General features: G+C 39.9%; 1 protein-coding gene across 1 annotated transcript in view; it reads right to left on the bottom strand.

The window, feature by feature from the left end:
- Window positions 1-15,518: 15,518 nt before the first annotated feature.
- The window catches only part of GDA (guanine deaminase), a 19,236-nt gene continuing 11,523 nt past the window's right edge, over window positions 15,519-23,231 (bottom strand). Inside the window, exons 7-12 of the mRNA XM_009328091.1 lie at window positions 22,309-22,406; window positions 21,457-21,524; window positions 20,838-20,984; window positions 18,321-18,439; window positions 17,179-17,206; window positions 15,519-16,115 (exon numbers count right to left, since the gene is read on the bottom strand). Of these exons, the coding sequence (XP_009326366.1) occupies window positions 16,045-16,115; window positions 17,179-17,206; window positions 18,321-18,439; window positions 20,838-20,984; window positions 21,457-21,524; window positions 22,309-22,406 (531 nt within the window). The 3' untranslated portion in view covers window positions 15,519-16,044. The remainder of the gene's footprint in view (window positions 16,116-17,178; window positions 17,207-18,320; window positions 18,440-20,837; window positions 20,985-21,456; window positions 21,525-22,308; window positions 22,407-23,231) is intronic.

A 23,231-nucleotide genomic window follows, 5' to 3' on the forward strand; every position in this document is an offset into this window, starting at 1 on the left:
ATTCCTGCAGCACAAGCAGTCTCATACCTCCACACCTGCTGCAAGTGCCAGGGAAGATTGAATTTCCCCAAGGGATGCTGACCTTGCTTTTACCTGTGCTCAGAGGCAAGGCACAAATGTGCCACCAAAGCCCGTACAAAACTTTGCAAGCTGCCATGTGGATAGCTCAAGCAATGGAGTGTTGTGTCTCATGTCCCTTTTTTGATTTTCAAAGTGATGTTTTTCCTTTAAAAGTGATGAAGATAGAATTTCTGCAATATGCGATTGTCCTTTATAGGGCCTCCACATGAATTTTGCCAGTATCTGACCTGACTTGTGAGATTTTATAGCAAAGGTTTTCCTAGCTGCCCATGCAAACTGCAAGGGGAACACCACAAAAAAAAAAAAAAAAAAAAAAAAAAAAAAAAGAAAAGAAAATTTTTTTTAAAAATCCTGAAATACTGCACATCTACCAAAATATTAAATTGTTTTTTTATCGAGGTTTGCAACCAGTTTAGGTGATCTGACATGCAAGCAGCAATAAATAAGAGCATTTGTTCTATTTTTATGATGATATGATAAAATGTTAAAATAGGAGTCTCAAAGTCCAGTGTACAAATATTTTAACCTCTGGTGTCATGTTCAGCTGTTATTTAGTATTGAAAAGGCCACGGTTCCCTAAAGGTGATCACTGTCTGCACAGTAAATGGACCAAGGGAAATGCAGAGGGGTGTACGGGAGCTATTTACAACAGTGAAGAGACACCACACAAATCATGCTCATACTTAATTTTGTCTGATTATTAGTATGCATTTGTGTGGGCAGTGGAGGAATCTGCTTATTAAATACCTCTTTGAAATCCATTAGCTCAGCCCCCATATTTTGGAGTTAAACATGTAGAGATTTAGTGAACTCAGTGAGTCACGATCTCAGCAAACGCAAAAGACAGTTCACTGCATTTAGCACTAGTACCACATATAGGATTAAACTTCAGAAGGCTGGCTAAATAACAGAATCACCCAAAGCAATTGTTTAGATGATACTAGTAACTAGGGTGCAGTGTTCTCTGCTGAACAAGCAAAAGTCCCCTTTATAAGCATCTTCCCATGCTGTTGAGGCTGGAAATAGTTGGTAAAATTATGCCTGCAGAAAGGTTTAATCTTCCCAAAGCAGCACAAACGTTACAGAGGGGAGCAATATGGTGCAATCTTTCACTGCCTATCAGAGCAGGTTGCTTAGACCTTCGCAAGCAGTCAGCAGTGGCTTTCTTTTCTCCAGAGAGGGGGCAGAGCTGGCAGGTGAATCCTCGAGGCCAAGGGAGATGCACATCATTGTATCCCCTCTCTTGGCAGACAAGCAGCAGCGTCCAGCTGGTCTTTCCTGGGCTCTGCCAAAGACAGAAAAAGCAACGGGGCCATGCTGATTTTCTTGCCCTCTAGTGTAAAAGGATGTTAGTCTTATTAAAGGACTGTCATGCTTATTACAAAGTAATTCTTGGTAATGTCTAGGACCTTGGTTTTGTAACCTTCTTCCACAAGAAGTGGCCAGATGAAATTTTCATGGTCTTTCCATCTATGACAATGGTGGGGTGGCATGGTAATCTTGGGTTTAGAAAACAAGTTACAAATGCTTATCTTTGCTATATACTAATATCATGCAGTTCATCCATCCATCACACAATTGTCACCATGGTATCTGAATGTTTACCTAATTGTACTTGGAGGTCAATTTAGAAAACAAAATGTAATTGTTCTGAGTGCTCATGGGAATAACAGAAGTGAGTATGAATAATGATCCAAAGGGATATTTTGCACTTCGCAAACATCTATTTGCAGTCAAGCTATTGTAACTTTGAATTTGCTGGGTTCAGAGCTCAAATATGTCTGTAGTTTGATGCAGTTTTGAACTTGTCCCAGAACATAAAGTTTTGGTAGTGCTCACAGACTGCACATCAGCAGGATCTCGCAAAACGTCTCTAGAAGGATTTGTGAAGGGGGACACCGCTGCCAGCTATGGTGCCTGTTCCTCCCATGTCCTTATTAAGAGGGTAAAATAACCATGTTCTTACTGTACTATTTTTCTGTCTGAAAGGATCTCTTTTAAGAATTAGGTTTTACGTAAGTAAGGGCCAGTGGAGAGGAAGGAAATATCCTCCTCTTGCCTCTCTCCCCTCTTTCTATGCCCTGGCATACAGTTAACTGGTCTATTCTTCATAGCGGTTCTCATCCCATACGCCACATTTGTACAGGGAGGAAACAACTGTGGATATTTGATACTGTCAATGTCTTGGATCAAGATAAGGACGTTAGCTGTACAATATTTTTTCTAAAGTCTGGACAACCCTGAATCTGACACCATCTTTCAGCAATGCCCAACTCAACATGTCTATCAGCCTTGACACAGAGAGACCAGACATTTACGTGGTGGCAGGCAAATCCTAAGCTGTTTGGCCCTTGCACAACATGTACAAAATGTTCTGCTGCTTCCAGGTCTATGAAATGGTCTGTTTTGTTTGGGGGATAGATAGGACTGGCTGTTACTCTGTGCTTTCTGTGAAACCAGCTCAGTCTACTTCACGTGTAATTTGCTGTCCAGCCCTAAGCTTTTTCTGTCAAACCAAATTGCAAAATAAATACATGGAAACACCCTTTTGATAAATCCAAGCCAAAATGATAAGAAGCACAAAACATTCTTACTTTTCCTTGAAACTGATTTTAAGGATGGTGATGCTAATGGAAAAGATGACACTATATTATTCACTATAGCTTGCAGTCTGGGAAGCAGGGATGTGTTTAGGCAAGCAGTTTAAAACAAACAGAAGAAATTATTGTGCCACCCAATACATAATGACAGGTACCACTCACAGTCACTGGATGTTACAGAGAGCAAAAATGTAAATGTTTCAAGAAAGGGATTAGGCAAACTAAGGGGCTAAACTAAACCTCCCTGCTGCAATGATGGCTTTAAACTTCTTTGACTTGTTGGCTGAAAGCGGAGGAGGCTACAAGGGAAGGCTCGTGCTGTGTCCTGCTGTCCTCCTGCACGTCCATGTTTATCAACCTTACTAGAAATAGGGCAGTTGTGCTAGATAAACCTTTGGTCTGACCCAGCTCTGTCCCTTTTACATCCTTGCATAAGGAAGAGCGCAGTTATCCCTGAAGGAGGACGGATGGAGCAAGCAGTGGCTGGTGTGCCATTGAGGACATACCCGCTCTCCATATGAAGAACGTTAACACTGTCAACAGCTCTGGGGTTCCTGAGCCCACTCCGCTTTGCTGTAGTTTTTTCCAAATTGATTACTTTAAATAAATGAGAAAGGAGTGGGGATTTTTTGGTCTGAAGGTGGAAGGGCCAGGGTCATCAGCATGACAGCTGAAATCCTGAAGGTATTGTGTAGAGTTGTTCAAGCCACCTTGATGCCTAGTTAGTCCCACAACAGCCTAATATGCCCAGCAGGATTTACAGGTAACATTTGCCAGGACAAAATCAGTTCTGTTTGCAATGGGTGAAATTTTATTTACTTTATTCTTTTTTTTTTTCCTATATTTTTTCTTGTCGTTCATTTGCATTTCGGTTAACAGAGGCCACTAAACAACCATTAGCTTGCAGCAACTTTCTGCTGCTGACAGCCTAAGCTGGATTTAGTAGGTACCCTAGAAGTGACACTTCATGAACTAATTATAGGAGCAGCTGTTTTTCAGCATCCCAGAAAAATGATTCCAGACTGACACAAGGATACCGAAAACCACTGCTCCCATGATCTCTCAGTTGAGCACTTACCGCACTTGGTTGCGCAGAGATATGAACTATTTCACTTGAAGCCCATGCTGGATACATCTTGCCAGTTGCGAAAACTCCTACCGAAGAATATTTTACCTGAATGATGGTTAAATTCCACCGAAATTGATGAAATATTGGAAACAACACTTTCACCAAAAGACATTTTTCCACCAGAAAATGTTTCACATGGAATTTTACAAGCAGCTCTATGCTGAATGTTGCAAGCAGGGCAATTGCCTGGCTCTTTTTGCAGGGAAAAGCTGAGCTCATGTTGCTGACTGTGAGAAAGAATCATTTCACATCTTTGCTGTTTGTATTTAGGGTAACCAGGGATAGGTGGCCACGTGTTTGGTGGGGAACTGATCAATTTCTGCAGTGCCATCTCCCTGGAGGGCGCTCCCTCTGCAAGTCCCCACCATCACTTCAGGTTACCCCAAGCCCAGCCTGTGCCCGGGTGAGGAGCGGGAAGTGTGCCCTGGGCCCCACTGTCCCAGTGGTTTATATGCTGCCTTCATGGCCTCCATACCTGAAATCACCCATCAGTTTAATGAGGTGATGTGATAATGAGGTAATGCCATTTACTTTCCTGTGTTTCACAAAGTTTTGGTTTTTACTGTGCCGATAGTGTGTCTCGCTCTTTCTGCACAGTCAGTTGTGCCTGAATACTTGCATCCCTCATTACAGTTTACCATCCTGGCTAGACACAAAAGCCACCCCTGCCAGCATTAACAACAGGTGCTCTTTACTCAAGCGGGGATTAAAAATGCTCCTAAAAGAATATATAAAATAAATTGAGTTGCAATCCATTCTTCCTGATTGACTTTATCTTTCTTGTTTGTGGTTAAAATGGAGCAAAAATGCGAGAACATGACTATAAAAATAGCCCTCCTTAGAGACCACAGTTGCAGTGAATAAAAGGACTAGAAGAGCTGGCTGGCCTTTCCTCCCACAGGGAAAACTAGCGTTGTACTGGGTTTTGTTTTCATCCTTAAGCTTCCCCTTCACAGAGGGAGAAAGCAGTCCATTCCTCGCAGAGGGCACACTGTTGTTACCTGGGCAGTGACAGGTCCTGCGGAAAAAAAAAAGGTCTCCTCCCCTCCGTCCGGGGTTGGAGTGTCAAAGCAGTGGTGCTGCCGGTGTGCGGGACTAGAGGCGGGGCAGGCGCCAGCCCACCAGGGAGGTGTCTTCAAAGGAGATTTTCTACCTGGTCATATTTCCACGCTCCCAGCAGCTTGCACTGAAGTTCGCTCTTGGTTTTCCTCTTAGAAAGCCACTACATTAACTTTTCTGAAAGGGACTAACTTGGGAGGGAGTTATTGCTATCAGGCTGGTGCTGCTGTGACCCTGTAAAGGACTACCTTGAGCTCACAGGCCATCATTAAGCAGTCTTGCAAGGGAAAAATAATCCAGAATAAGATTCCCTGAGGCTGCATTAAAGGTGAACTGCACTTATGATGTGTACAGGTGGGGAACAGGAAGAGGCAGAAAGGTAGAAATAGGCTTTACCATTCATTCTCCCATCCCGCAGCTCTTCCTGTGTGCTGCTTTTTTTGCCACCTTAAAATCGCATCTGCTTTCTTCTCACCCAGCAGCATCTCTCTTTGTGGGAAAAGGTTACCAAACCAATTCCAGGCACTTTAAATTAAATCACATTTTCTCAGGAAAGACTTAGAAAATCATGAAGAGGGTCAGCTCCAAGCACAAGCACACCAGAGCCTACTGCTATGTGTCCTGTAGGGGAGTTCAACCACAAATCCTGGCCCAGATCCTGCAGCTATACACATACAGTGGTGCTGGTGTCCACACACTCATGGGTTCAGCACGTTTCGTGCTTTCACAGGCAGTAGCCTTCAGCATTGCAGCCCGAGTAGCATCTGCTCTTTGGACAATAACCATCAGGTAACTCCACAGATCCTAGAGGGTCCACATTACTGGTTTTTGTTGTTGTTGTTGTTGTAGTGGGTTTAATTTAAATGTAATTTTCATGACATAAACACCAAGGAACTGAGTATTCCTTTGGGCAGGTTGTGTCCTGTTCACCAGTGCAGATCTCAACGCTGCAAGAAGGCTGGAGGACTGTTCAAAGAAGTACTACAACTGTCAGACAGTGTAGCACCAAAGACTTTCATACCTTTGCCTACCCTGGATTTCAGCTATTATTCCAATTGTCTATATGGGTCAGAATTTTTTAATGGAAGGTTTATATGTCACTGGAGTCAAATGTGTGAAATGGCAGTAAGCATGTAGGGCAATGACTGCATGATGCTTGCAAGCAGTTGCTTCTCTAGGTGATGGACTGTACTTTGAAGGTGCGGAGATGCTCATGAAAGGTGATGGCATGTGATACTGTGAGGGGGCTTTATCAGAGGGCTGTGGCTCTCCAGAGGGCTAGGAAGACTGCAGGTGCCCTGGCAGCCCAGCCTTGAGGAGACATGCTCCAGAAGAAGAGGCAGAGGAGCTGTGCAGGCATAGGGGGAGAGCAGCACAGGCAGGTACAACCCTCCACTCACAGCCTGCTGCCCACCACCCCTACCCCTGGGCTGCTCCCACTGGTCCAAAACACCTCTGTAAGATACAGCCTTGGAAATACAGTAGGGAAAAGCAGGAGGAAAAAGCTTGTTTCTTCCATTTTCCCCCCTTCTGCTTTTCCTTTCATTATTTCTTTTGTTCTTGCTTTCCTTTTTCTCTCTTACTTTCTTCCCTTTCCCTTTCCCTTTCCCTTTCCCTTTCCCTTTCCCTTTCCCTTTCCCTTTCCCTTTCCCTTTCCCTTTCCCTTTCCCTTTCCCTTTCCCCTTCCCCTTCCCTTTCCCTTTCCTTTCCTTTTCCCTTTCCCTTTCCCCTGCAGCTCCTCAAGGGGTTTTACAAAGCAGGGGTAATATTACCAACCACTGTTCTTCTTAAAGAGAGAAAAAAACTGAAGTGCAGGGGTTTCTGAAGGTTGCTCATGCCATGTCCCACCTCACACTGCCTCACCTTGTCTCAGTCCCACATCAGCATCTACAGCCAGACGTGGCAGCTGCTACAGGGCAGCAGCAGCTCCCAAACCTGGCAGAGGTGCAGCCAAGAGCTGTCTGGGCACATGAACTGCTTTGAGATGGCTTTTGTTTCAGAAGAAGTGCAAGTATAGTAATTTGAATTTAATTTAATTCTTGACAGTTTGAGATGGTGTTGAGGTGAAGATGCCTGAGATGGCGCTGAGGTGAGGATGCCCTAGTGATGAGGGCACCAGCCCAGGAGTACAGGAAACTGTGCTCAGCTCCCTGCTCTCCGACAGGCCTCTGGTGAGAGTTTGGGCTGCTTCTGCAGGCTGGCTGAGCGATGGGGTGTCCAAGCAACCTCCCAAATGTTAGCACAGAGTTCAGCACAGCACCACGCTTGAGGGAATAAGCCCCTGTAATAGGCCGAGACGGCAAGCATTTAGCATGTGCATGGTGTCATGCTGCTTTTACCTACTGTGCCTGGAACAACTCTAGCCCTAGTCACTCCAACCCGCTCTGTGCGTGTCCTGGCTTTCACTGAGACTTTCAGCCCCAGAGGTGGGTACGTGATGAAGGCACAGCCTCATGGGATGCCTCAGCCACCCCTCCCTCGGGGCCTGGAGATGTCAGAGCAGACGATTGCAACAGTTCATTTCTTGATATGTTTAGGCTTAAAAACCTTTGAATCTCTCTTTCTGTAACAGCATCTTCTGCACACAGTTCAAACTCTTCTCTTTTCCCTCAATTATCCCTCAGAGCATGTGAATCTTCGTATAACAATGCTGGAAATGCCCCCAACATATGCAGCCTCTCAGCTGGGGTAGGGAAGATTGTTCAGCACTGGCTGGTGTGTGCTGCAAGACAGTGCTGTTCTCATTTGGCACATCTGTTTGCTGTTTCACAAGCCATTAAAATTCAACAATGGTGACTCCTCCTTAAAAATAAAAGCTCAAGGCACAATTTTTACAGCACATTACTACAACGAGCATTAGCGCTGCCCACAGCTAGCTGGAATTGATATTCTGTATGAATTATCAGAGGAGTGGCGTTTCTTACAGCTATGAACCTCCACCAGTGTGCTGGGAGGTTGAGATTTGTTTAAATAGGGGCTGAGATTAAACTTTAGCTACTGTTTTAATACTTCCAGATTCTAAGAAGCAAAATACCTTTTATATTTTGAGATGTCCTCTAGGATAAAATATGAAAGGAAGAGGCCCCGCTCATATTTCATCTGGATTTCATGGCATTTCTGGCCATATTTTTAGGTTAATTCCTAAAGGACAGTTTTAATCAGAATTAATACAAGAATGCAGTCACAAACTCATTACTTCGGAAGGAAGACAGCTAATTACAGAGTACAAGCATAGGGCAAGAATCTTCGTTTTGCATTTTAACTATGCTCTTAACTCATGAACTATAAACCTAGTAAGCTCAGTTATAAATTATGCAGTATCTGATCCCAAACCAAGAAGAGTCTTTGTATTTTTCTTAACAGCCATGGAGGAAGACTGATGAAAGTTACACTCGTAATGTGTTCATGATTCTGTGTTCACTTGTGCACACTGTGTCTGCATCAACTCATTGTAGTGAAACAGGTAATTGTAGACTGAGATTTACTGACAACATACCCAAAGGCTCTGAAACTTCCAAAATGGCTCACAAACTCTCTATACCGTAACAACTGTGCTCACATCTAGGGTTTATACTGCTTTAACTAGGTAAGTTTCAACATAGTACTCTACAAAATGTCGCAAAAGCATTTCTTACTGCTATTTTCCAAAATAAAATGTTAAGTAGCAGAATTCCTATGCTGAAAGCCTAAACGGGCCCTTTTACTAAGAACAGTAATCTATAAAGAAGTTTTCTTCCACTTGTCTTTTCTCTGTAGTTTGCGTAACTTCTGCTGATAAGTTGGTTGATGAAAATATAGAACAACTTTATTTCTTGTGCACATAATTTTGCGTAAATTGGTAACAACTTGCACATAATTCTCAAAATTTCAGCATCCGATTCCTCAGTGTGTAATTAGTGGTTCTCCTATGGTAGTTTTTGTTTTAAGGAAATCCACTTCTGGTGAGTTTCAGAGCTGCTTAGACTTTTATGCCTAAGCTTTGAAAAGTAAGACAGTGAAGAAAATCACATTAAAGGAGATGTAACTCTGCATGCTTGCTGCCAAGCACAAGAAAGCATTTCAGGATAGTCTACTTACACTCAAAATAATAAAAAGATTACTGAAGCACTGGCTTTGATTTATCAAGCCAACAAATCTGGTAATAAAGATCTGGTAATAAAGCTGTAAGAGTTTTGAATCTGGAAAAAGATCCCCTAAAATAATGTTATGCATACTAAGCAGAGTTTTGCAAACCCCTATGATGGGTATGCCCGAGTTCCCCAGGGAACAGGTAAGTTCTGTGCATCTCCAACATTTTGCTGTGTATTATGGTCTTCACTGTAAACCTTCATTAGTCAGCTTGCCACCTTTCTCTCTCTCCTCCAGAGTCAAAGAAAGAAAGAGATGAGGGTTGGTGTGAACACAAGGCCTCTTTATTTTGTTTCAACAGTACATGAGTTCCCATTTAGCATGACCAAAACCAAGCAGAACAGTGGAAATCGCATATACCATTTTTCCTAATACATTGCTCTTCCTTGAAACTACATGAGTACAACAGGAAGGATAAATTCAACGTTAACTCCAGTTAGGCATTTTTCACAAATGAAAGAACCAGAGCCTATGCACAACAGGTGATGAGCAGACAAAACCAAGGACCAGAATCAGAAAAGCTTACTCCAGTGAGATGTGAACTCTCCTTTGGGGAAAGAAGGTTCATCTTGAAGCAAGGGCTGCAAACTTCCTCAGCTAAGGAGTATGTGCAACTGCTTTTTAAAAGCTTCATCAGCAAAAGCTGTTAAAGGAACACACAACCCAGCTCCAAAGCCACAAGGCCAGACAGGACACAGAGATCAAAGCCTTCAGTTGTCACTAACACTGGTCCCTTCTACTGAAGGCTTATCTCCAGAGAGTCTTCGTACCTAAACATGCCTAGGAGCACTTGGCTAAGCAAAGCCTTTGGTGACTTTAGTGCAGATGAAGGTAAAACATTTTTATGTTTTTGTCAGCTGCTCACAGTTTATGTCCTGGTCTTGGCTGGGTTTAATTGTTACCAGCTGACTCAAGTCATTAAGCCAAGTCACTGAGTCTAAGAGCTGTGCAAACGTAATAACATCTACCTGATGGGACAAAATTTTTGAGTTGAAGCGTTAGGCGGGTGGCTGTAAGATTGCCTTTTAGCCTTATCCTTCTCCCAACTCCACTAATTCAGCATAGTTATTTTCAAACTAAAACCAATTGTATGAGAAACCACAAACTAAAGGCAGAATTAAAGTGAATACACACTTCTGAGTCCTGACTGGGGGAGGAAGTGTGAGTCTAGGCATGACTGTTACATTCACTTCTACAGAAGTTATTGCCTCTGCAGAAGCCACAGGGGACTTCATTGGTTGGAGTACACTCTGATTCAGGGCATTTTCCACGAAAGAATTTCACTGAAATTTCCAGGAAACTGCCCTCCAAAAACATTGCTCAGCCTTTCAAGAAAAACTAACAGTTCTATTAACTTTACACAACAGATGGTTGTTGATGTTGTTAATGTCCTTTTGGCTTCCCAAGAATTGTTTTTTGTTGCTGTTGTTATTGGTTTTTGTACAGAGAGCCTTGCAGATGTCATTTGCTGGCTTCTCTGCTGAGAGAAGCACGAGTTGTTGCACATATAGTACAAGGGCTTAAAAAAACCCCAACTTTAAGCCAAAGTTTCTAGTACCTGGAATTTCACTATTAGGTATATGCTCATGTAATTTAAAATGTGCTGTGCTCTCTGCAGTGTGCTTAACTTCAAAACAATCTGATTTTTAAACCAGTTTATTTTCAGTTGCTCTAGTCACACCAGATGCTCGTCTTCCTGTGTCAGACTCAGTCATCACTGCACCACCAGGCAGATGACAGGGGACGACGTTTGGGGTATGCAGGAGCAGAGGTTCCTCCCCGGGACCAGACTAGTTCAGTCTCTGACCTGGCCAATGTCAAATGTTTCACAGGACACGTGGAGATAAAGTATAACATGTCCTTGCATTAGGTTCCTTCCGGAGCTGTTACAGGTAATTTTGATTTAAATCTTGAAGCAGAGGTTGAGAGGTTAAAAGTGTTATGTAATTATGCTATGATTAGCTACAATTATTTGGGCTTGTATTATGAAGAATGTAAGTAACTGCTTTGCAAATCTGCTCAGTTGTTGGGCCTCAATGACTTTCAGAAGGATTGAGGTCCACGCTTTAACAGAACATTGCCTGAAAATGTATCTTTTTTTCTGAGCGTTTCCCAGGTAAAACTTCACTGATGTCATCTTGTTTTTATGAGTTCCTCTGATCCACCTTCTTTGTACTTCGCATTATTTTGTATTCTGCGACCACCCTTTTCAAACCTCTTCTCAAATTCATTTTTTTCCCCAGTCCTTTCTCAAATTTTCAAAATCCCTTGGCTTTTTTTTTAACTATCTTCTTACTTGTACACTATCATTTTAGAAATGAGTTGACCACTGCTACACACAGGGCTTCCAATAAGGCAGCACCATTTATTCATACAAATCCAGTATTTTAAAAGCTGTCCACGTTATCATCTGTTACGGATTGTTCCCAGAAATGCTTAAAACAATATTTTTAAACAGTTTGTCTGAGCAATGTTGTTAATATCTTTTCCTTTTAAAACTGGGATTATTACTTGAAAGAACTTGGGCTTTTTATTTTTCAAGACTTGCATATTCTTTTTAAATGTATAATCAAGAATAGTTACATTCTCCTTTGCTTAGCAGAACAGTGGATATTTAGCAAGAATTACTACCTTTTGCTCATCTGCATTGTATAATAATGATTAAAATTTTTAAAAATCTATTTCTCTGTAAATATTTTTAAATTAAAACATTACTATTCATGTCAACTTTCATAAAACCATTATAATTTTTTCATTCATGAGTGTATACTCAGGCACAGATTTTTAAACAGCATCATTTTAACATTTCTTTTTCTAACAGGAAGTCCACTTACAATACTGAAAATGTTCAGTACAGTGCACAAATACACATTTTTTCCCCTACAAAGATTTCTGATTACACAAAAAACACAGAATAAATATAAACATTAGGCCAGGGTGACATTTTAAAGTGCAGAACTCCACTTGCCACACATGAATAATTCAAATAACACTGCATAATGCATAGGCGATACTTACTAGCATTTCATTAATAATCAAAACCTAAAGTGACACAATGAGATCAACATATAACAGTAATTCAAATACATTCCATTTATAATAAATAAGTGCTTGTCTGAACACAGAACACATTAAGCATATTGTCTCAACAAGCAAGCTTTCCACAAACCACCCTTTTTTTTTCTTTATCTGAATGGTGTGCTAACATTGAACACAAAGACACACTAAGAAACAAAGACCCCATCCACAATCTGGCAAGAAAACTAATGTGTATGACATCTGAAAACAGTTGTGTGTACATTTTTCCAGAGGTTTTATCTTAAGTCAGTAGTGCTGTGTCAATTTATACTGACTGAAAATTATCCCTTTCTTTTCTTCCACTTACTCACCTACCCTTAGTGTTTGGTTGTCTAATTTTTACTTTTTTTTTTTTTTTCCTTTTTTGGAAGAGGGAGGAAAAGGGAAGGAGGTTGCTTTAATTTGCCTTCAGCCACTAAGTCTGTGACAATGAAGAGGGAGGGGGAAATAGTCAAAGATCTAGCCTCCATTAGCATTTTGGTTTGAGGCAGTAGTACTGTTCTGAAGTGAATTCCCAATCATCCTCCCTTACTGAACCTTGGTTCAGTTTGCAGGGTGGTTTTGGTACACAAGGGTTAAGTTTATTTTGGAGGAAACTACACTGGAGGCTAAGCTGCATGCCAAATATACTCCAGCCTCTAAAAGAGACATTAAGAGTCTGAACCAATTACTTGGCCTGCTTCAAACTGCATATGCAGCAGGGACATTTATCCAAGGAATCAGACTAAATGTAGTCTTAAGCTGCATGCAGTGTAGATGTACAAGTCTCAGCAGTAACTGCTTTCATCTACTGATCCTCCCCTACTGCACCAAGTATCTTGGCAATCTGCACATAGCCAGAGAGTCCCAAGGACTAAAACTTCACAGTGGGCCTCAATGATTTTCCCAAAATTGCTTCAGAGAAGTTTGGCTACTACGTCCTCTGTATCTCCTAAAACCTTAAAATTTCTTTTTTTTGGCTTCATAAGCCATCTTCCACTGAACAAGCTTTTTGGGACTACTTCAGAGGACCCCACTTCAACTTTTTTTTTCTGGCATTACAGTCTTTCTCCATCCAATTCTATTTAAGATGCTGCTGTTGAAAGTACCTCCCAGTTTACTTGTTATATTAGTTCCTCCACTGGCTTCCTCTCACATCAAGTTCAGGCTTCTTTCCTTTACCCCTAGGCACCTCAGCATTTAGAGCAATGCTATCCATCTTGGTCCTCGCTCCTCCTGGTCTTGGGCATTGCAAGGTGGTGCAGGCAGCCCACAGCACTACCTGCAGGCAGAGCTCCTCCTCCAGCTGAGATTCCTAAAAAGTTGATGCTCCATTTCTAAGTCCTAAGTCTGGGTGGTGTCTGGGTACTAGACACTAGTAAAGCTATAATCAAAAGGCTGAGTTCCTGCCTTGTGTCTGAATTTAACAGGAATCAAACTGCCCATGACGCAGCCAATATTCAGATACAAAGCTCATTGGCAGCAGTTATCCTAGGGAGTCCCTTTGTAACTGGGCCAGCAGTATAGTGTTGAACTTGTTAAAGTTTTTCTGTATTCCCAGTTTGAGAATAAGCAACCCCCTCCTCCTCCACAAATCTTTTAAGAAGAAATGCTGAATCCCATTCTTAACAACACTACAAAATAGTGGGAAAACAATGAAGTCAGAGACAGTTAAGACTACCACCAAAATAAAAGCGTTGATTTAATTCAAAGCTCTGGAAGCAAAGAAGTAGGGCACAAACATACATTGCACATAAGGCTGTGTAATCTCTCTCCGCCCCAGGAAACATTCTTGCAGGAAAGCCAAAGTTGAAAACCATGCAACTCCCTAAAAATAGTTTCAAACAGTAACTGGGAGGATTAAAACATGTGTCTCACAGATCTTTGGTTTTGGAACGTGAAATTTGGTCAATTAAATTCATGTCAAAATTCATGAGGAAAAATGCTCCCTGAATCAGGAAACCAAGTTAAAGAGCTGAAGACTGTATTTGCCAAGCAAGCGTGCTACTGCGTAGGTGATTGGGACACATGAAAAATAAAAACGATTAAGAAAACACCCTGATGGAACATGGAAATCTTAATCCTTAAATCTTGACTCCTAAAGCCTTAGGAATCATTGAACAAAATGGATACGAAGGCTGCACCTCTGCAAGCACACGGAGTGCCCTGTGACGATACCCAAGCTAGCTCTCAATGAGCAAGCCGTGTAGCTGCACTCGGGTGGTGTCTGCAAGCCAATATCCCCTGCTGCTCAGTAGGGCTACTCGGCTTCGGCAAAAAAAACACACTGAAAAGACTGTAATGCTTTAAGTGCCCAAGCTAGCTTTTACACTTCCACTTGGCGCTATACTGTCTCAGGTAGGCCTAACCTTAATGGTACGTAAGGTCTGAAAATATTTTTAAAATCAGAAATTTATCAGTGTCGTTGGGCCGAGCACGCTCTCAGTAGACATGAAGTGAGACTTTGGTGCAGTGATCTCCCTTGTTTTGTGAACAGAGGGAAGTCCTGTGCCTTTACATTGCCAGGCAGTAAGAGAAAAGTCTGAAACAAAGCTTAGTGAAATCAAAGGAGTTTGAAGCAGGCCTTAAAACCATATTCAACACGTTTACAGTAACTCAATACCATATTGTCTCTACTGATACTGAAATTAAAGCTTACATCCTTTGCATTGCAAAAACATAATAAAGAAACAAGAAGCAACCCCCTCCTCAAACTAATCCCCCCTCCCCCCCAAAAAAAAAGTAGGGAAATATGCTTTTTAAGAAAGGAAGTTGCACAGATTTCTGAAACAAAAAGGGCACATATTTTACCTGGAATTGTACAGGGCTGGAATTATGGTTGCCACGTTGAAAGACACAAAAGAGCACGTTAAAGCTGAGCTGCTTTTTCCAGTGATGATTTCCACCTCAAGTCAAAGGTGGTAATGGCCAGAAATAGCCCATTTCTCTTGGATTTTTTTTAAACCCACTCACTTCCCTTACAGAAAGGAGAAGGGACATCGTATCATCCTGTCTGAACAGTCAGGAGCAAATGAGCTTGGGAAGGTTATGCTGAACTAGATGAAGCACTCCCTCAAGTCCAGAAAAACCTCTTCACTTGTCTGCCACCGAGTAGCCTGCTCAGACAGCTTCCTGCCGGCTTCCAGTTTAACACGAGTTTCATTCAGCTGTCGCTCAGCTGAAGGTAACTCAGTGGAGTGAGTGGAAGATCAGGCTGACCATTTCTAGAATTAGGAACAAAATCTGCGGAAATGCAGTTTCAGCTGACAGCATCACAGAACAATGCAGCCCTTCCGCGCTCCCAGCCCATCTCCCTGTGACTAATGCCCCATTTCTTGTTTGGTTCTTCCACCAGTTCTCTTCTGTCTAACTACAAATGACAAATCTCAACTCTTTGATAATAAGGACCCTTATTTATTTATAAATACATGCTTTTTATCTGATTTGTCTTAAAAAAATAATGTTTTAAATGAAATAATTACTTTAAAAAAAATAAGCTCCTGCAGAAAACTGAAAAATGCTCTAAATGCCCCAAAATGTCACTGATTTTTCCATACTTGGTGACAATATTATGAAAATTGCATTCTTCTGTGATATTCATTATCTGCAAAATCAATTTACTAGCACTGGCTTTTTTTAAATTCAGATGCATTATAGACAATGAGAGTCTCATTGCTCTTCGTAATGCCTCCGACACTATTATTAAAAGGAACAGCAGGTGTCCTCTTTAGTTAAGGTATTTACCATGTCCCTTACCAATGCACACATGCTATTTTTCCAGAGAAATTTAAATATCCGTTTCCTCTAGAACTGTGACAATTTTGGTACAGCAATTCTTGAAAGTTCTAACAAGATTTCTAATGTTTGCAAGTTTTAAAACATTAAACAAAAATGAGTGTCATTCCTGATGATTGGGCACTGTGTTTAATCAGTCTTTTCCAAATCAGATGCAGAATGATCAGCAGAGTATTTTGCAAAAGGGAAATGGATTTATACTGAACTTGAAAAAGGAACCACTTGCTTTCCAGCCACATACACTTCAGAAATATTCCGATCATCACCTGAAATAACATGGTCAAAACAGAGATTTGCACATAAATCTATGCACTCATTTTAATTAATGCAAATTATGCAATCCACAAATTCAGTTTTGGAATACATCATTTGCAGTGACTGTTTCCTAGGACTGAGAAAATTTCTTTGGAGAGAAATAGTCAGGGCTACCACAAAGATCAATGGATGTTTAAAGAACCCATGCTTTTTTTGAAGAAATAAACATAGCATTCAGCTGCTGCAATGGTGTCATGGGTTTTCTATATATTTAGTAGATTCAAACCATGAAAATATTGTATATCTGTACAGAAAAACACATTGTTGCACAGTATCTGAACTAACTCAGGTACCAGGCAGCAGCAAAGCTGGTTTGCCTCAGCCAGCTTCTCAAAAAGGCAAAAGCCTAATTAGAGAATGATACAAATGTGGCCAGAGCTAACACCAGTTACCTCTACGTGACAACATAATGGGCAGCACACCTCTCGGTCCAGGCAATGCCGTATAAAGAATACCTATTCTCTTAGGGGGCTGGGATTCTTTGGGTTGGGTATTGTTTGTTTTAAAGGCCATCTTTTTCGTTGGGGAGTAAAGAAACCACAGTGGGAACTGGTCTGCAGAAGTCCTTCTGAGCTGAACTGGTTCTGAACTGGTGATTAGCACGTCAGTGTTACTTTACTGTGAAATATGATTTAGCTCATACTGTAGATAAAAAGAGGTGTGGTAATAAATCTGACAAACTTGGTGCATCTGATCATGTTAAACTGACCATTTAACTATGTCCCAAAGAATAAAAGTTAAGCCACTTACTTGATTCTTGCTCAGTATTTATAAATAAATATTAATAAATGTAAGTAAATATATATTTAAATAATGTAAATAAATATTAATATTAATAAACAGTGACATATTAATGTTTATATAAGACGTAAATAAATATATTTAATTACTGTAAACAAACATATAATTAATTATGTATAAATACATTTATTATTAACCTCCACGTTAATTTAGGCAATCTTTGATGTATGAAACAACAAGAGAAATTTATGTGGGCTGAGTATCAGAACATACCTAGATACAGGAACTTCTGGAGAGTGTCCTATAAAAAAATGGGAGAAAAGCAAATTCAGAAAACAGTATCTGCTACCCAGATCATAATTATTTGAAGCTTGAAAGCATTGATAAAAATTGTTTTCCCAAATATTGCTACTAACAGTAAAATCAAAACTTAATTTGCATGTTTTCTTATAAAGAACTTTCAGTAAGGAGGCTGTATGTCTTAGGAATAAAACACCTCACAAGTTTGACAGTATAAACAAATATATGTCTAAAACACAATACTTCCCTTCCTCTTTTTTAGAGTTCTCAACTTCATTTACTTATTGAAAAATAAGACAAAATTGTAAGCATTTTTAAAGTCCTAAGAACTGCTAACTTAGCTAAAAAGGTTTAGACTTAAACTGGAAAATATTTTTTTTCCAGAATTATTTGAATTAGGAAGAAGATTTAAAAATTAAAGAAATTAATCTAATCCAGATTATTGTGGCTGAAACAGATTAAGGAACAATTACCTCACCACTTATGCCTGCATTTCTAAGTAAATGGTGACATTCAGAATAGAGACGGCGATAGACAGTCTGGCCACATCAGTAAATTCAAGTAACTGTCTGTCATTCATCACCCTTTTTAATCATAAAAGGTTTTTGTATGAGAAGGTGTGCCCATTGCATAATGCCAATACTGCTTATATGTTTGCATAAAAACTGTGCTTTCAACTCAAATTAGCCATCTTGAGTTCTTGCTTAAATTTACAACAGCAGTGCAGTCAAGGCAACCTAGCCTTTATCTGGGAATAGGTTGCCATTTTTGAGTTTGACCTCAAAGTGTTAACTAAAACTAAATTGCTTTTTCTTGGCTGCCATTTGTCACTGCAAATAGCTAACTCTAATTGTCAGCTTGGGCTAATACAACATGCATTAAAAAATGTTACATGCGTTTTTGCTCATGGGGATATGGGACTGTCACTGAGGACAGCAAGATTCTAAAAAGAAACAACCACTGAACCTCTTGGGCTGAAACACAGACAGCAGTGGTGTAGTACACCCGATTCCTGTTACTGGAATAACTCTCAAAAAACTTATTCTGGCTGTATCATGGACCCTCCCCACATCATTTCCAGTAATCTTTTGGATCATTAATCTTGTTCTGATTACCTCAAAATTATCAGCAGAGAACAAGTCAAAAGGGCTGTCTGAAGCCTTCGTGTTGATTAGCAGTGCATCAAATTCTTTGCCGACCTCAAAGTTTCCAATCACGTCATCTAGTCCTAAAGCTGAGGAAGAAAATAAGCTCACAAACAGATCTTCAAGGCAAGCCTCTTTCCACCATGTGGAAGCACCTGGCAACTTTCTTGAGATGTTCATAAGAAAAACTACGAGACTTTAGATGATTGTAAGGAAAGACATGAAAGCAAATTCAACAGTGAGTATGTTAGCATCTGAGTTCTTCAGCAACTTCTCAGTAAAAACATGTATATTTTGATGAATTTCTGAAGGGCGTCTGTTAGGGGTAAAAGAAACCTGAAAAACAATTTGAACCTCTCTTTTGATTTTCGTTCTTTGAATGTTCTCCATTGATTTTGTGTCATTGCAGATCTGATGTATAGGCCACTAACTGTTTAAAACGGAATAACAATTGTTTACATTGCAAAAATGTTAAAGGACCAAAAGGGGCAATGAAATGAAGTCAGAGAAACAATAAAGTATATAATAATACCTTGCTAAGGCAGTATTCAATTTAATTGTTTAAACAGTTTAAGCAACTTTGGCAGGTTGTAGAGACCTATTACAATAGTAACATATAATAAAATGACAATAAAAGAGGTGTGCAGAGAACATAACTAAGGGTAATTAGCAGGAACAAAGAACAATATGGTGTGGAAAAAAATCGTAGCCAGATCTGAAGGTCTCATACTCACCTGTAAGGCTTGTCTTGTGGTCTATTATTTAGCTTTGTTATTTCAAAGCTTCATTACAACCTCTTGTTCTCAGGTCCACAAGCACTGAAAATCTACAGGTTCCTCTTCAGCGACTGGGTGCTTGCAAGTGCTTAAAATTCCTAAAGAGAGGTCTTTGTGTCTCCTTGGAAGTGATTTAGGATAGTTTGAAGTTGTACAAAGTATTTGTGTATTAAATCAACTTTTCCAATACTCTGGAGTTAAACTAAGTTATCAAAGGGGATAATATCTGCAAATAATCTGTTCACTTGTTTTCAGATTGTTCTTGTCTGACAAAGGAACTTCAGCCTTCAGTGAAGTTTGTGTGTGGCAGGAACTTCACAATACCTTGAAGATGTTTAAATGCCTTCAAATGGTGAAATATTTTGACTACCTACCAGTTTCAACTAAAATGATCTTATATTCCTTCAGGTTTGTGAGCAGAATGCAGTTTTTAAATGAAACACAAGAGGGTGACAAGTGTTTAGGAGTCTCAGCAAAGCAAATTATTGCAGCAAAGAATAGCTCATTTAAATTTCCACAAACCATACTTGTCCAGGCTACTGGAAGGTTGTACAAATAATTTATATTCTACACTTGAAAGTGATTCAGTAAGGATAAAACAGCTCAAAATCAATATATAAAATAAACATATTACTAAGTAAACCTAAGAACCCAGATAAAACAAGCGCAAGAGTAGCTGGGAAGGGAAACCACGTGTGAGTTTGGGGTAAGTTTTCCTTTCCATATCTCAGCTAATTTATTCTCAGCTTTTGTGAGAACAATATATATTGTGGGAAAAAGATCTCCCCTTTTTTGTCCCCGGCCCATCTTCTGTCTTCTCTATTTCCCCATTACACCCTCCGGAAATTCAAATACAGTCCTGAGAAGAGCTGTTTGATGACATTTTCATTACATCTTTCAAACTTCCATTAACAGTTCCCAATGGTGTTTTTTGACAACTACAAAAATGTTACACTGAAAAGACTTGGGACCAGTTCCTTAGCAGGCAGTGAGCTCATTTCTGCTAACTGAAATAGTAATAAGTTTTTACTTATGTATGGATTTGCTCCCTGCTAAATCATACAAGTTCTGCTAAAACTTTGCTAATTGCATGAATCAGTATGTGCATACTGATCATGAAAAACATGCCAGTGAAACAGGATAACCAATACACTATATGACTATATTCTGCAGATGCAACTGTGTCTTAAACAACCATGGTGCATATCCTGTTTAAACTGTGTGCTTTTCTCTGACTGAGGAGTGACTTGCATGATGTTTTGATTTGCTGGAAATACAGTGACAAACTGCCTCACTGAGAGCTCAAAAAGCACAAACAAAATTAGAAACTGATGACAAACAGGATGCTTGATTTTATAGTAATTGCACAGCTTTTCCTCTAAGTGTTGGTTGCTGAGAAAACAGTCTTTCCAATTGGTGTCATAAACTTACAAGCACTAATGATTAAGAAGTCTGAGGATCTTTGCAAAGAAAATGTACATCCCTGAAAAATCATTAAGATTCTGTTATTAAACATCAATACAAATACCCTTCTGTAATGAGCCTAGTATGGGTATGAGAGACTGAAGGATATCTCTGCCCAGCAGATACCATTTTAGATTTCACTCTGGCACCAGAAAATCTGTGAATTCAGCCACCTTTTAAAGACAAGGGAGACATAATATCAAAAAGAGCTGTAGTTCTCTGTGTACATCCTAAAGAAATTTCTTACCTTGGCTTCCTCCTAGAGTGGCTAGTTGAAAAGCTTCTTCAAGTGTTAGTCCTGTTTCATTCATTTTATTGATCTGAAGGCTATTAGATGCTATCATTGTTTTTCTGATGGCATCAAGCATAGAAGCTGAATATCCACCGGCAACATCTAGAAGGGATCAGACTCTTAGAAACAAGCTCTGGAAATAATTCCCTGGGTTAAATTTCTATGAGCTTTAATTAAATGTTATGAAGTGGCAGATGTGGTAAACACAAAAAGTTTTACTGCTAAACACTGTCTCTGAATGTGTAATTCCTAATAAAGGTGCTCTCACATACAAAGTCAAGTAAATAGGACACAACACAGAATAACAGAAACCTGAAAAGTTGTTGTTCAAGCCCTGTTTACTCTCACGACAGGAACAGAACTTTCTTCATTCATTTTTGGTTTTCTTTTTAAACACTTTTGGACCAGCTCTAGATTTCAGTACTCTAGACTTCATTACTCTAGAAGTAGTGGAAAAAAAAAAAGCAGGTCCGTAAGTTGGAGACATGCTGACTTTTAAATACAAAAAAGTAGGCATGTTTTTGTATCTCCCAACGGTTTCCAGAAGAAACCGTTTTTACAGCAAATTACTAACCTGTGCCAAGGCCAAGCTTCACGTTGTGTTTCAGGACCTTTTGCACATTTAAGACACCGCTGCGTAACCTGGATTGGAAGAAGAAACGTGTTCTGTGTGATACACACAGAGAAAGTTCAGGAAAAGTAGGGCTACAGAGCTGTTTCATGACAAAGGCTCTCAGAACATGTTCAATAGATTGGGTTTATTAAACTGGGATGGAGCATTTGCATTCATACATCTGAAAGATGGGGTTTAATCAGTAAAAATGAAGGCAGTTTTTCTCAGTTAGAAACTCCCACAGTTTTATAGTTATCTGCTGAAAACAGATATACCTGTGAAAAAATCCAAATATGATATAAGGTATATTCCAGGAGATGGGAAGTCATTTAATGAGCTCCAGTAAGTCATCACAAACAAGACGTTGATTATGTTAAAGGCAAAATTACTGTTAACATTCAGTACAGTATCCTGGCTAGATACCATACAGTATCTCATTTCTGCTTAATAGAAAGAAGACTATATAGCCCATTCCCATTTCCCCAAAACACATGCATACTTTGGGGGGAAGGGAGATCACCTGAATCTGCCATTGATAGAACAGTCAAAAGAAATAAAGTTTTAAAAAAGAAATACATATATATATATATATATATGACTATACTGAAAGATCACAAGTCAGTCCAGAGCATACCACGCAGAAGTGGAGCATGAATGGTCATGCTCAATCCAATATGTCACTTCTGGTGGAATGGGGTATCATGTACATAGCCTTGTAACAGTAGGCTGGACTCAGGGTACTATGTGAACAGCAGCTTTATTTAATTGTACAGCATTCTTTTTTTTTCTTTCTTTTTTCTTTTTTTAACTTACGAAAAATTAGAATTGGGGCAATGTGAAATTGCAGCTCCACGAAGACTAAAAAGTTTCAGCTCTTCTTCAGAAAGGTAACAGGCATGAGCCATCACTGTCTAAAGAAAAACAGAATCACCAATTTACTCAACATTGCATTTACTTCAGCGCCTGTGATTTTTGCTGCACTGCTTTAACAGCCAAAAGGACACCTGTTACCTGTTACCATCAAGGGAAATTAATGCACTTCTTGAATGAAGCTCTTGAAATCAACAGGGGGGAAAGTCTCATTAACTTCAGTATGCCTGACATATCACTCCCTCAGCTTTTTTTCATTTATTAATGTAAGAAGATAGGGTGCTGACTCTTGCAGTGACTGCTGTGATGTAAGAGCTTCAAGGAACAAAAGCAAGAATTCCCCAGTTGCCCTAGCACTGTAGTAACCTTATGATTTATATTTTGTAGATAACACAGAGATTAAGTACTGGGGCTAGGAGTACATCAGATACAATGGAAGATGTATGTACTCTTAGCACATTTCCCACTGTCTCTCTAAATGTTTGCAACAGGTAGATATATATGTGGAACATTCTTTAATTAAAATAATCTAATTTGTTATGCAACTGATTAATGACATTTCTTTCTTGGCCTACATAGTTGACTTTAAAAATAAGTTCACAAGCAGCATACACAAAACATAGAAGTATAGGATAGTATCATTTAACAGGACATAAACCCAGACAAATCTACTTAGAATTACCTCATATGCCAAATGCCCACTCAAAGAGAAGAGCAAGAGCTCTGTTAGGCTTTGCAATCTGCTGATAAAAATGAGAACAGCACAGGGACCATTTCCACTGAGCATCTCCTAATATCACTGTACCCTTGCTGTCTCTATTCATCAAGCTCAAATGTAACTGAAAATGCAATGAAAAAAACCACGT

Source organism: Pygoscelis adeliae, unplaced genomic scaffold (genome assembly GCF_000699105.1).
Source record: "Pygoscelis adeliae isolate BGI_AS28 unplaced genomic scaffold, ASM69910v1 Scaffold45, whole genome shotgun sequence".
Taxonomy (NCBI): domain Eukaryota; kingdom Metazoa; phylum Chordata; class Aves; order Sphenisciformes; family Spheniscidae; genus Pygoscelis; species Pygoscelis adeliae.